Source organism: Ananas comosus, linkage group 2 (assembly GCF_001540865.1).
Source record: "Ananas comosus cultivar F153 linkage group 2, ASM154086v1, whole genome shotgun sequence".
Lineage (NCBI taxonomy): Eukaryota > Viridiplantae > Streptophyta > Magnoliopsida > Poales > Bromeliaceae > Ananas > Ananas comosus.
Genome location: NC_033622.1, coordinates 13,016,777 through 13,030,971, shown reverse-complemented (window position 1 = coordinate 13,030,971; position 14,195 = coordinate 13,016,777). Strand labels below are relative to the sequence as shown.

The window sequence follows — 14,195 nt, the reverse complement described above, 5'->3', positions numbered from 1 at the left end:
TTCAGCCATATCATTAGAACAACCATCATATTAAAATATATTTAATAGGTCCTTTTTTTTTTTATGGAAAAAAAAGCTCAAAAAATTTTATTTTGCTTTCTTATTATAACAAAATTTTATATTATTATTTGTTATAGCCAAAACTTGTAATATTGCGTGATTGGGACCCGCTTAAATTGACAGGCGAAGGAATTGTTTGGAACAAAAACAAAACACAAACAGAGCAATAAATGAGAAAACCCCGAGGGAATGTGGTTGCTGAAGATTCCTGTGTTTAAGTTAAACACTTCGCTGCTCAGGAATATACCACTCCTCGTCAGTCGCCATAATTATCAAACTTTGCACTCTTTTTGAATGCACTGGACATGAGACTTGGATGAGGCAAATGCCAACTTCTATGTGTTAACTTAAAAGGCTCGGCATTCTATTCTGTGCAGGAGACATGTTCGAAATAGCAAAAAGTCGCGTTGGACCAAATTATGTTCGAAATGACACGAGCTTGATTGTGCCGAGTCATAATCGAGACCTGTGAATACTATGCTTGTACTATTTAAATAAATTAGTTTGTATATTTTAAACAGTTTGAATTTTTGGAATTAATACTTAGCACCAATGATCTGATAGAGAACATGATTCAATTTTCGTATGCTACGAATTTTTGCTTTACTTATTCTGTTGGTGTTCCACGCGTTTTTAACAATTCGTTACCTAATTTAGTCCACATGTGACGCAGTCAATTAGGTTGCAAGTTACGGCCTTGATGTGGTTTTTCTTTTTCTGTAAAACAACTTCTTAAGATGCAAGCATACAGCTGCCAAATATTTTGCTCCAACCAATTTCTTTGAAGCTTTCTTCTCAAATTCTTCTTTACTCGCAAGTCGCAAGTAAACCTTCCACTATATATTTTTTTTTATTAAAAAAACCCCCCAACCCCTTATTCTTTCGAACAACGAAAAGGAAATGTGCAAAAAGTTTGACTAAACAATAGGAATGCAAACCGGGCGGATATGGAAGCGGGAGTCTCGCCCCGCCTCCCACCCCGATAAGTAAAATCTCACCCTGCCTTCCGTCTCGAATCCGTAACGGGTTAAAAAATATATCTCACAATTCGTTCTGCCTCGTAACCTGCCGACGCCCCGAATCCGTCCCGCCCACTAATATTTTTTATAAAATTATAATATTATTAATATTTTATAAAAATATAAATTAATAATTTTTAATAATATTATATATATAATTTAATAATATTAATTATAAAAATTAAAAATATCAATAACAATTCAAAACAAAATTCAAAAGTTTCAAATGCATTAGAAATAAGAGTGCTAACTTATTTATATTTTGACCTTTTTTGTAAATATATTATTTTTTAGTAATATTTTTTAAAAATATAAATGATTTTTTAATGCGGATTACGGCGGGCCAACGGATTCGGGATAGGTCAAAATTTTTTCCGTTTCCTGTCCCAAATCCGTCTCGAATCGTAAAATTTATCATGTTTTCTGTTCTGAATCCGTTTATTTTCTTTCATTACTGTCCCAGTAGGGGCAGATCGGGGCGGGAGCTCCACCAACCCGGATCCGTTTGCATCCCTACTAACCAACCTAACTAGAACTAAAAGAACTCCATTTTTAAGTTGGCGGATTAGGAGAGAAATAGAGAATGATTTCGATTTGATTTTGTCGAAAAATTAACGCAAATGTCTACTTTTCATGCTTGAGCAATTGCTTGTATGTTCTCGGGAGCTTCCTTATTAGAAAGAGAAAGGAAATTAAGGAGCATTGCTTGTTGAAGCACATCTCAATTGCTTGTCTTGTTGAATTCAAATTCAAATTGATTTTTATTTGATAAAAAAAAAACATAGGTTGATTAGTGCCCCAAATACACATTTAATTAGACCAAATTTACAGGATAATTGGTGCTTAATAAACACCCAGCAACAACTAACTCCTCATTCCGTGATAATTCATACTAATCAAACCACGAATATTATTATTAGCTTCTCCATGTGCTCTCTCCATGGCTCCAGGCTCTACTACACCAAATTTATTTTATTTTTTTTTTAAAAAATTCTTATAATAATATATTAAGATTAAAAATGATGGGGGATTAAAATAAATGGAATATGGTAGCTCCACGTGGCCAATTGCTCCCTGATTGGACGCACCTAACCAATGATTTCTCGAAATATATCTAATTTTTTTCTTAAAAAAACAATATAAAGCTGTTCTCCACCTGTCACTCGGTTTATTCCTCATAAAATATCCCCCATTTTTCCCACTTTAATTAATTAATTTATTCTCTCTGGGTTAGTAGTAATGATCCCTTAACGGTCACTAATTTGAACAAATTTTGTAGAAGCTTCTTGGAGCTGGGACTACAGTGGAGAAGGGTGCGTATATTTCATTAAATTTTGAATACTTAATATCAAAATATTAAAATTTTCTCCAAAAATTATATATATATATATATATATATATATATTATATAGTTATATATAAGTATATATATATATTATATAAAGAGAATAATAATTTTTTTTAATAATTTTTTTAAAAAATAAGTGGTGAAAATTTAATGGTTGATTGATAGAAGTTCGAGTCGATGGCTAAGTTGTAATTTACAGCTAAAATTACAACAATTGGTGGAGTTCCAAATGGGCGCTGATCGTGAGTGCGAAAGCGACCGTTGGATTGAAAGGAAAGGCGAGATCCAAACGCGGAGACGCGAACAGGAGCGTTCAAACTATACACGGAGCGCGCCACCTTGTTTATCACCGTTCGTTCGCACGCGGAGGCCCTTAATTAGTCAATTCAAAAAAAAAAAAAACTTCCAAAACTATTTATCCACATTACACGCGATTTGGAGATAAGGTTTTTGAAAATTTGCGTTCGGTGCGATCCAACCTCCATTTGTCATAATATTATTAATTTAAAATTTAAATTTAAACAAAAATATAAAAAATTAATATTATATATTTTAAAAAGAAATATATAAGTATTTGTTATTATCTAATTTTTGTCTAATGATTAAAAAGGTACAGTTGGGTGAGACCTGTGGACCCATTTCCAACCGCGAAAAACACATCCTACGGCTGTCACCTCTCCTTCTTAGTTGGCTTTTTTTTTTTCCCCCTTTTTGTTATCTTATTTTGTTTTTGCATAAATTTTTTTAAAATTTTTTTTGGAGAATAACTACGTAGTTTTATAATGTGCACTGTAATAACTCTTTTTTCCCCATCACGCCCTCTTTATATACCCGTCCCATCCCTCACTCCCCGTCTCCTCCCACTACTAAACCCAAACCCTTAGAACCGTCCTTTCTCTTCCCTCTCTTCCTTTTTTTTTTCTCTCTCTCTAGGGTTCGACAATGGGGATCTCACGCATCCAGCTCCTCGCCGCGCGCTCGCCATGCTCGCGGTCGCCGCCTCCGCTCAGGCCCCGGGCGGCGCCCGCCCGCCGCCCCGACCTTGCCGCCGCCGCCGCCGCCCAACCGGCGCCCGTGGCCGACGGCGCCTCCACGGTGCCCCCGCCCCCGCCCGCGGCTCCGGCGCCGACCCCAGGCGCCCCGCCGGCCCCGTGGCCCCCGCTCCGCACCCAAGGCCCCGGCCCGCCCCCAAATCCAAGCCCCACCCCGTCCCCTCCACCCCGAGCCTTCCCCCGGCGCCCCCTCCCAACTCCCCGGCCCCCTCCTCCGAGCCCCCCTCCTCGCCGGGACCCCCCACCTCCGCCGCCTCCGCCATCCGCCCCGCCGCCCTGCTCTTCGCCGCCGCCGCCGCCGCCGCCGTCGCCGTCGCCGCCTTCTAGATCGCCGTCGGATCTCGATCGTACGGCCACTCTCCTTCTTAGCTCCTGACCCCCACCGAGGATCTGATAGTGATTGATCGGTCGCTTGCTTCTTTGTTCCCTCATTATTATGTGATTATTATCATTCAGATCGGATTCCTTATTTCCCTTCATCTTCTTCTTCCTTTTTTTTTTGTTCATTTTTTTGTATTGTTTTTTCACCTCGTTGTTTGATCTTTGCTTTGGCTTCGTTACTTGTTTAGACATGTTTGAGAGAGAGAGAGAGAGAGAGAGAGAGCGCGCGCGCTCTGAGTGGTGGTGCTTCTGTGTTCATTGTAATATTATTATTATTATTATTTTTATTTTTAGTGCATTCTTTTTTTTTTTCACTATTCCCATCCTGCCCCTTGCATTTTATCTTTCTCGCCAGCTTCAGCGTACAATGTGGGGTGTAATGAACGAGGGGTAAATTCGTAAATTCGACGCGGGAACACCAACCACGTGAACCAGCTTTACCTTCAAATAATGCAGTTACCTATAAATTTTTTTTAAAAAAAAATAAAAAAATATCTTATAATATTTTATATATATATATATATATTTATATCTATATGTTTCTAGAGAGTGTTAGTGGGGTGTGACGTCACTGGGTGTAGCAGGAGCCAGCTGGGTGGGGAATACGAGGGGTTTGGCCATGTGCGCGGGGGATCGGAATCACGTGGTGGTGGGGAGATGTTTATAATTTAAAAAGCTCTTTTAAACTAACAAAAAATTATCGATTTGTACGTGTGGTAGCGATCGAGGGCGTCCGTTGGGTACACGTGTCGGCGGATGGGGGCCTCTTGGAGTTTTGTGGTCCTTAGGGGACAGCTAATGGACGGTGCTGATGTGGGTGAGGTGTAGAAATGGGTGGCCTCTAATTATTGGGGGGGGCGAAGGGACCACTGTAGCAGCAAGTGGAAAACAACTAAGGCAGCTGTGTAGTAGTACGACGAGATAAAACTTTGTTGAAGAAAGCCTCTCATCTGTTGTCACCTCATAATTTTATTTTTTTTAATCTAAAAATTTATTACAATATTTTTTTTAATACTAAATTTTTTTAAAAAATATTTTAAATTTTAGAAAAAAAAATTATAATTTTTTAGATAGAGCCAAACTGACATGTGATAGCAAATCGGAGGTTGAGACATCGTTAGAGAGCATATTAGAGGCAACTTTCTAATTTTTATTTGATTGGATTGATGTAGTAAAAAATAATGTAATTATTAATAATTTATTTGATTTTATACAGTTGAAGAGTGGATTTATAGAATTTTGTTGTTTTATATATGGTATGTGAGATTACTCTCAGTAAGAAAAAACAATTTCTGTTCAAAATGTGATTAGGTAAGTAAGGCTACTTTTGTTTAACGTTACTTTATCCGATCGCTGTAATTAAAACAACGATTAATTTGGAGTTTGGATATAGTTCTAACTACTGTAGAAATTACGCTCCAATGCTCTTAAAACTATCAAATTATTGGTGCTTATAGATTTTTGGCCACTGGATTAAGAGATATGCGATTAGGATGATGTAAGATTTCTAGGATTGAGTGAATTATTGGTTGAATAAAATGGTCTAATGGATGAAAATAATTAAAGAGATAAATCTAACGGTAAAAAATTTACAAATACCAAATACTTAGTGCTTTTACAAGCACCCAAGGCTGACTCCTACTGCAGTTGAATCTTCTAGCGAACACAGCAAATGTTAGATGTGCACCTTCATGCAATTACAACTATAGACAAGCAAACAATCCCGAATAGAATTAATGGGCATAGTGTTTCTTTGTAAAATATTTTGGCCCTCTAAATATTGGCAAAATATATTGTGCATAAATTAATCAAAAGCAGTCACAACCACATCATGCATCTTAGGACATCAACAATATTTGGAAAATACCGACCGTCCCTAGCACAAAGTGGCAAAGGACTTGCTAGTTGATATCCGATGTCCCAAATTCGAATCCTAGTTGAATCACATTTACAGCTAAGTTTATCTCTAAATGAAATAAACGAAGCGGGTGGCATGCTACCTATCTCTATCTCTAAAGAAAATTAATATTTGGAAAATGATATTAACAAACTTGTACTCGTTATGACAAATATAAAATACATTAAAGTTAATCTATATATATATATTCATCTGTGCTACGATTCTTGCTCTATCGACTATCAATAATGTTGTGGTGCTTTAAAGTTGTGCTCTATCGACTATCAATAATGTTGTGGTGCTTTAAAGTTGTGAAACAACCGTTGTACTCAACACTCTCCCTCACGTCTGGGTTCGAGACTTTTATGTTGGGGCCTGGCATGATTTGAACTCAGGACCTCTTGCTTTGATATCATGTGAAACAACCGTTGTACTCTAAAAGCTTAAGCTGTTAGAAAACGGTGTTTAAATATTTTTATATTTAACAAAAGTTTGGTATATGCTCCGCTAGGTGTGCCAATGTGATAGGAGTGGTCACTGGCCCATGGGGCTGGCCCTAAAAAGGGCTAGGCCAGAGCCCGGAAGGCTTTTAGGAGCCCTACTGGGCCCTCTGTTCAGAAATGACCAGACCCCATGCTCCAACATGCGGGCCAAGGGCACTGTGAGGGACAAAAATTTTATGGGCATAGTCCCCAAACTAATAGTTTGGGGATTATGCGGATCAACGTCACGTGGCCAATCCGACGGCCACAGATGGAAAGACAAAAAATCCTATGCTTTTAGAGAGAGAGAAAAAGCAACTGAGATCCGTGGCCGTCGGATCGGCCACGTGGCGCCGATCCGCATAGTCCTCAAACTAATTAGTTTGGACACTATGCCCATAAAATTTTTGTCCCACTGTGAGCTAGTTTAATAAGGATATAATTGTACACTTTCTCATGAATTAATTTGGCAAATTATTGCACATAATGCTCATTTGGTCTTTACTTTGGATCAGCTTCTTTGATCCCAGATGCAGTAATTAGATGGCTTGACAGACAAAATTGTCAAGGCTCTCGCTCTAATAGAAAACTGGAATGAGCTTAACTTGTAACCAAAAAAAATAAAAAATAAAAAAAACTTGCTTCCTCAGCTCTGCTCAAACTGTACTTCTATTCAGCTGACTGCACAGATTTTAAAATGATTGGTAACAATTATACTTGCAAAATGCTGTGTCTATCATTAGATTAATCTTAGAAGCACACAATTAGTGGGACAAGGACAATCCACCTAGCTATCCAAAGGGATAACCCCCTTTGATAAAAGTGGTTCTTATACTTGTACTGTAATGGGGTGAGGTATCTTGTTGCTTTCATTGTCTAACATAAGCTGTTCTTTGCAAAGTAAAATCTGAAGGACAATGATGGCTAGCTGGCTTGAATGCTTAACCCTGCATAAATTGGAAGTAGGACATGCAAGGGATGAGGACTAAATACCTAACTCAACTAACTCAAAACATAATCCTACCTAACTCAACTTACTCAACATAATCAGCTTCTTCAAAGACACTCTGTGCTCTAGACAAAATTCTTCAGTTTGGAAATTTCCATCTTAGGAACAATGAGAGATCTTGTATCCCTGCACTATGAGAACCTTCTCCAGTTTCCATAGCAATAGTATAATTTCACCGTGCGCTACGAAATTTCTATCTCTGTTCGAATTAATTCCAAGCGAGAATATTCGTCGACTTACGGTGTTTGGAAGGATGGTGGAGAACCAAACACAGCCAACACTTCATGGATAGCAGTAGGCGCGGTTATGGTCGAATTCTGCTTGGTTCATCTTAGCGCGGATATTGTGTTCTCGTTATCATGAACCATGTTGTTATCATTTTAGTTCTGATTTGGTGTATCTTTCGCTCTCAATGTTAAAATAAACAGATAAAAACAGGCAATATCATGTTTTCTTACTTAAAGCTTCATCCTAACTTAATCAACTACCTACATTCAAATATGATGTGCATTGAACCGTTCTATTGAAATTCCGCTATTGAGAATATCTCAACTTGCCCCTTATTAGGACACAGTGCGCATCACAAAAGCAATACTTATTCCTCTTTTGACCAAGATTGTCCAAGGAGCCTCCCTAGAGAAAAACAGTTTAATCAACCGTCCATTATACCTTAAGATTCGCGCATTACATGGCGGTCGTTCTCTTGGAGGTTGGTTGAGATATTACCTAACAGAAGTTGCATGCCAGCAAAATAGAATAAAAGTAGCTTCAAAGCAGGGGAAAAAACCAAAAAAAAAAAGAAGATTTGCTATATATTTACATGAAGAATATAAACTGGTAGGTTCCAACAAAGAGTTCAGTGTAAGTTCCGAAGATAAAGAGTTGGTCTAAGGACCAGAAATTGGCTATCTATTCCTTCAAAGATTCCTAACCTATCCACATCAATATGTGGAAATTAAACCACAAGCTTCAAAATGAGATTATATTATATCTACCAACACCTTGGAATGTTAGGTTTTTGGTATTTCACTTACGTCATCGATGATCCAACGATGCGATCATATACAGAACGAATAAGAAAAATATTCATCTAAGAAAACTAGTAAAGAGTAATTGGTTGTTACTCAGGAAGGTTATTCTTAAGGTCCGAAGGTTCGAAAGTAATTCGCCTTTTGCCTTTATTTCTACTTTTATTTTTAGGAGCAATTAATTTTAATAGAATGTTTAGCAAACAACAATATTTGAAGCCCCCAAGATAGAATCTCCAATTAATTTGGTGTTTTTATTTTTATTGCAATAAGAATTTGTGAGGGAGATTAAGTAATATAATAATACTTCCTCTAAATTCAAATGTCGCGTTTGAAATAGTACAATTCCTAGAAAAACAATCCATTTGAATGTGACTTGAGAGGAATACTAAATAGAATAAAACAATACATGGTATAGCACTCATTTCCTTAAAATGAACAATTAATCCTTGTAAATTAAGTTGCATTTTAATGGGCACCCAAGTCCTAATTTGACTAAAATTAGATTCACCTTTCTCGCCTACTAACAGCGTTACATATCAATTTTTTTTGGGAAAACTTAAAAAACCCCCCCTGTGGTTTCATGCATTCTCACTTTAGTACCCTGTGGTTTAAAACGTATCAATTTGCCCCCCTGTGGTTTCGTTTTTATCTTTTCAGAAGCTTTTTCGTTAATATTTCGTTAAATTATATACAAAAAACTTCAGATAACCATCTATGTTTATCGAATATTCACTTTAGTATCCTTTAATTTTAATTTTGTCACTGATTTAAGAAAAAAAAAATAATAAAATTGATAACAAAAAGAGAAAAATGAAACCACAGGGGGGCAAATTGATACGTTTTAAACCACAGGGTATGAAAGTGAGAATGCATGAAACCACAGGGGGGGTTTTTTAAGTTTTCCCAAAAAAAATTGATATGTAACGCTGTTAGTAGGCGAGAAAGGTGAATCTAATTTTAGTCAAATTAGGACTTGGGTGCCCATTAAAATGCAACTTAATTTACAAGGATTAATTGTTCATTTTAAGGAAATGAGTGCTATACCATGTATTGTTTTATTCTATTTAGTATTCCTCTCAAGTCACATTCAAATGGATTGTTTTTCTAGGAATTGTACTATTTCAAACGCGACATTTGAATTTAGAGGAAGTATTATTATATTACTTAATCTCCCTCACAAATTCTTATTGCAATAAAAATAAAAACACCAAATTAATTGGAGATTCTATCTTGGGGGCTTCAAATATTGTTGTTTGCTAAACATTCTATTAAAATTAATTGCTCCTAAAAATAAAAGTAGAAATAAAGGCAAAAGGCGAATTACTTTCGAACCTTCGGACCTTAAGAATAACCTTCCTGAGTAACAACCAATTACTCTTTACTAGTTTTNTTTTTTTTTTTTTTTTTTTTTTTTTTTTTTTTTTTTTTTTTTTTTTTTCTGGGATCATCTCACATCATATACCTAATCTCCAATAACTTAGTCAAAAAGCATGCAAACACAAAGGTTTTGTCAAAACGACTCCGTCACCCCCACCAAATCCACACCCGGGCTCTCTTTTTTCCAACCAGATCGAAAAATGCCTTACGCATCTTCTTGTGTTGGTTCATATGTGTAAATTAAATTTATATTTATATTGATTATTAGTGTTTTATTAGCGTACCAAGAAAAGTATATTCTTTGATCAGTAGCTCTTTCAATTGAACAAAATATGAAAATAAATAGTACGAATATCTCCTTTATTTAGTTATACAAACGTCATGACAAATAACATCCCAATCCACACACTCTAAGTGTATAATGAAGCTGTTTATACTAATCAAACTAAAGCACCTAGAATGATCGAATAAAAAATCAATGTCTCAAAAGGGCTAGAGATTTAATGTAACGGCTAGCTAGCTATAGCACTGTCTCCACCCTGGCCGGGATTAGAAGAGCGTCGCCAAGAGCCCGGTGATCGCCGCCACCGCCGATAAGGTCGGCACGAGGCCTGCGGCGGCTCCGGAGCTGCTGTTGGAGGGCGGCGCAGGGACCGTCGGGGTGGAGGGAGAGGGCGCGGTCGGCGTGGAGGGTGTCGTCGGGGATGTCGGTGTGGAAGGAGAGGAGGCGGCGACGTTGACGGCGAGCTTCATGCCGTCGGAGCAGTGGCCCTGGATGGTGCAGATGTAGTAGTGGGACCCCGCGGTGGCGAGGGTGATGGTGGTGGGCCCATTGGTGTTGGTGCTGATGGGGTTGCTGGTCGAGCACGAGTTGTAGTTGCTCGAGCTCACCTCCGCGACCGTGTGTTGGTTGGTTTGGTAGTTGAAAACTGTATTTGCAGATACAACAGCATTAACAAACGTTTACGTTACCAAATAATAGGTCTCCAGTTCAAGTCATACTTCATTAAATTACTGTATTGGATAATTCAGATGGTTCGGAGAACTAACCAAGTTGGTCACCCACGACGAACTTCTTGTCGCTAGCCCAAGTTGAGTAGTTGACGCCAAAGCCCCAACCTTGGGAATCGCCGACGGTGTAGGTGGCGGCCGAGCCCCATGAGACGCAGCTCATGAGAAGAAGAGCACCCAAAGCTAGAGATGTGTAGGATGAAGCCATTTTCAAGACTACTTAGCTTAACTAAAGCTTAGTTCACTTCAATTAAGCAAATTAATCAAAGGTGAAGTATTAGAATAGAAGTTGTGGTAAGAGAGTAAATGAATTTGATGAAGAGATGAGAGTTGGAGGGAGGGTTTATATAGGAAGTAGCTAGATAGGCTAGGGAAAGGTGCATGGCTCAATTTGGACTTGGTCCATATATATAAATCGTCGTACTATTCCAAGCTCTATAAAAGTCTCTAAATACGCCGTTATGTCCTTTCGAAAATGACTCGATCAATGCCTACTGCGTGGGTGGCCGCCTCTCTAATGAGAGAGAGTCTTCTCCCCATTACGCATCATTTATACTATATTTATAATTATTGATCAACTTCGTCAAATTAAAATAATATGAAATAATTTTACTCTTATATTTTTATACAACTGTTGAATATATAATATAAAAATAGCGTTCTCTTATAATTTTTTAGTTTTTTAGAAATAATATGGTATTAAAACTTAAAATCCTCGACTCCTGACATAATTAATTTTTTCTAATTTTATTTAAGTCCTCCTTTTTGAATATAAAATCTAAAAATACCCATTGTTGATAGCTTAGATTTTAAATAACAACAGTCACCTCATATACTTTAACATGGCAAGATGAAGTGGATCATTTATTACAGAGTTTCTTTTCTTTGAAAAATTATTAATTGCATGCACCTTGTGCATAGGGACAAAAATTTGCTGGGCATCCGTGCCCAAACAATTTATTTGGGCACGGAGCCAGATGGGCCCCATCACCACCGCGCCTTTCTCCTCTCTCTCTCTCTCTTTCTAAAAACCGGAACCCGCAATTTTTTTCTTTTTTTTTCCGAGGGTCACGATAGGCGCCGCACACCACGCGGCGGCCATCAGAATCGTCCCCAAACAAAATTGTTTGAGGACGATATTGTGTAGGAGACGAGACCCACCAAATTTTTATCCTGTGTATCGTGTGTTCTACCACATTCAGGCGGTCTATATATATACACGAAGGCTTCATAATTAAATTTTAATTTAATTTGGTGAATGTGTAACGTTCCATGACATTTATTTTCAAACTCAATCGTAAAAGCTTAAGAATCAAATTTTAATTTAGTGGATGTACATGTTCTACATATCCAAAGAATCTATATATATATATATATATATATATATAGTGAGGCTACTATGCTTCTGGAAGCACGGAGCCTTCCGTGCTTCCAGATCGTTTTCGATGTTGCGACTTTCGAATCGTCGATCGGCTCAGTTAAACTTGATCTAGAGTATTTGAAGTACTTAGAAAATAAATTTTATGATTTTTCGATATCATTTACCTAATGATCGAAGGGACTCAAAATCAATAATTTTAATGGTCATGATGAGCCGTTTGCAAGTTTAACGGTGTAGAAATATCCAAATCACGTAAAATTTTGATAGAAAATTCTTCATACTGTATAAAACAGATCAATATCTTTGATCTAAAATTTTAATGTCATATTATCATATTTTGTAAGATTTTTATTTTCAGCCGTTGATTTTGAGCCCCTTAGTTCACTAGGCAAATGATATCGAAAAATTACAAAATTTATTTTCTAGGTACTTCAAATACTCTAGATCAAGTTTAACGGAGCCGATCGACGATTCGAAAGTCGCAACATCGAAAACGATCTGGAAGCACGGAAGGCTCCGTGCTTCCAGAAGCATAGTAGCCTCAACTTATATACTACTATATATATATATATTATATATATATATAATATATATATATATATATAATATATATATAGAGTTTTGCTCTAAGAATTCTATATCAGTAGTAAACGAGCCGTTTTACTACCTATTTGTTTTTCGATGATAGAACTTCCAAATGACGATCGGCTCCGTTGAACATGATCTAATACCACTTGAAGTGCTTAAGAAATCAAAATTTCAAATCTTTTCGACATCATTTGCCTAATGACAAAGGATTTCAAATTTGTAATTTTAATGGTCGATAAGAGGCGTTTTCTCGTTTAACGGCATAAACATATCAAAATCAATTGAATTTTTGTTAGAAACTTCTTTAAACTATTTAAAACAAGAATCTATACTCTTGATCTTGATTATAAGACTCCTATCATCATTTTTTAAAGAATATTTATTTTCAGCCATTCATTCTTTGTTCACTTTGATGGATAAAGAACAATATCGAAAGTGCGTGAAATTTGATTTCTAGGTAGTTTAAATGCGTTCTTTAGATCATATTTAATGGAGTGGATCGTCGATTCGAAAGCCCCATCATCGAAAACAAGTTATGAGTATGAAGGGCCCAATACTCATAAGAGTATAGTAGCCCCACTCTCTCTCTCTCTCTCTCTCTCTATATATATATATATAGAGTTGAGCTAGAATACTATCGATAGTAAACGGGCTCCGTTGTCACCCATTTATTTTCGATGATGGAGCCTCCAAATTGACGATCGACATCATTGAATATGATCTATACTACTTGAAGTATCTAGAAATCAAATTTCATGCTTTTCTGATATTGTTCTTTTGTCCATCAAGTGGGCATAAAATTGAGCGGCTGAAAATGAATATTCTCGAAAAAGTGATTATAGGAATTTTGTAATCAAGATCAAGAGTATAGATCTTATTCTAAATAGTTTAAAAAATTTTCTAACCAAAATTCAATTGATTTAGATAGGTTTACACCGTTAAACGAGAAAACGCCTCATATCTACCATTAAAATTATAAATTTTGAAACCCTTTGATCATTAGGTCAATAATGTCGAAAATATTTAAAATTTGGTTTCAAAATACTTCAAGTGGTATAGATTATGTTCAATGGTGCCGATCGTCAATTTGAAGGCTCTATCATCGAAAACAAATAGGTGGCAACGGACCTGATTTGCTACCGATAGCATTCCAGCTCAACTCTTTCTCAAAAAAAAAAAAAAAAAAGCATTCCAGCTCAACTCTATATATGTATATAACTTGATTTTTCTGTCCTTAATTCTGATGTTATAGATTATTCAAATTTTTATATAACTTTTTATGGAAAATACTTGAAATGCCCATACATTATAAATATTGATCACAAATGTTTGAGATATATGGATACACCGGGTGTAGGAAATGCCTGCTCGTTTCCTCCGAGCTTTATGTTCAACATGTGTTTTTGACCTCCTCATATGGTTGGTGTTGACATGTTATGTAGGAATGGAGCGTACATTAATCAAATCATAGTGTGCCCTGGAAAATACGCATCAGTCAAATGCTTACAATATTGTCACATTTGAAAATGATGTGTGGACCTCAAGTGCATGTATGTATG

At 36.8% G+C, this 14,195-nt stretch overlaps 2 protein-coding genes across 2 annotated transcripts; one reads left to right on the top strand and one right to left on the bottom strand.

The window, feature by feature from the left end:
• LOC109727854 (basic proline-rich protein-like) lies at positions 3,411 to 3,806 on the top strand. Its single transcript, XM_020258058.1, has one exon. It carries the CDS (start codon positions 3,411 to 3,413, stop codon positions 3,804 to 3,806), a length of 396 nt encoding a protein of 131 aa, XP_020113647.1.
• Positions 9,990 to 11,046, bottom strand: LOC109725741 (blue copper protein-like). Its single transcript, XM_020255071.1, has 2 exons — positions 10,707 to 11,046; positions 9,990 to 10,585 (listed from the first exon to the last, which is right to left on the bottom strand). The coding sequence occupies exons 1-2, from the start codon at positions 10,873 to 10,875 to the stop codon at positions 10,206 to 10,208; spliced, it is 549 nt and encodes a 182-aa protein (XP_020110660.1). The 5' UTR covers positions 10,876 to 11,046; the 3' UTR covers positions 9,990 to 10,205.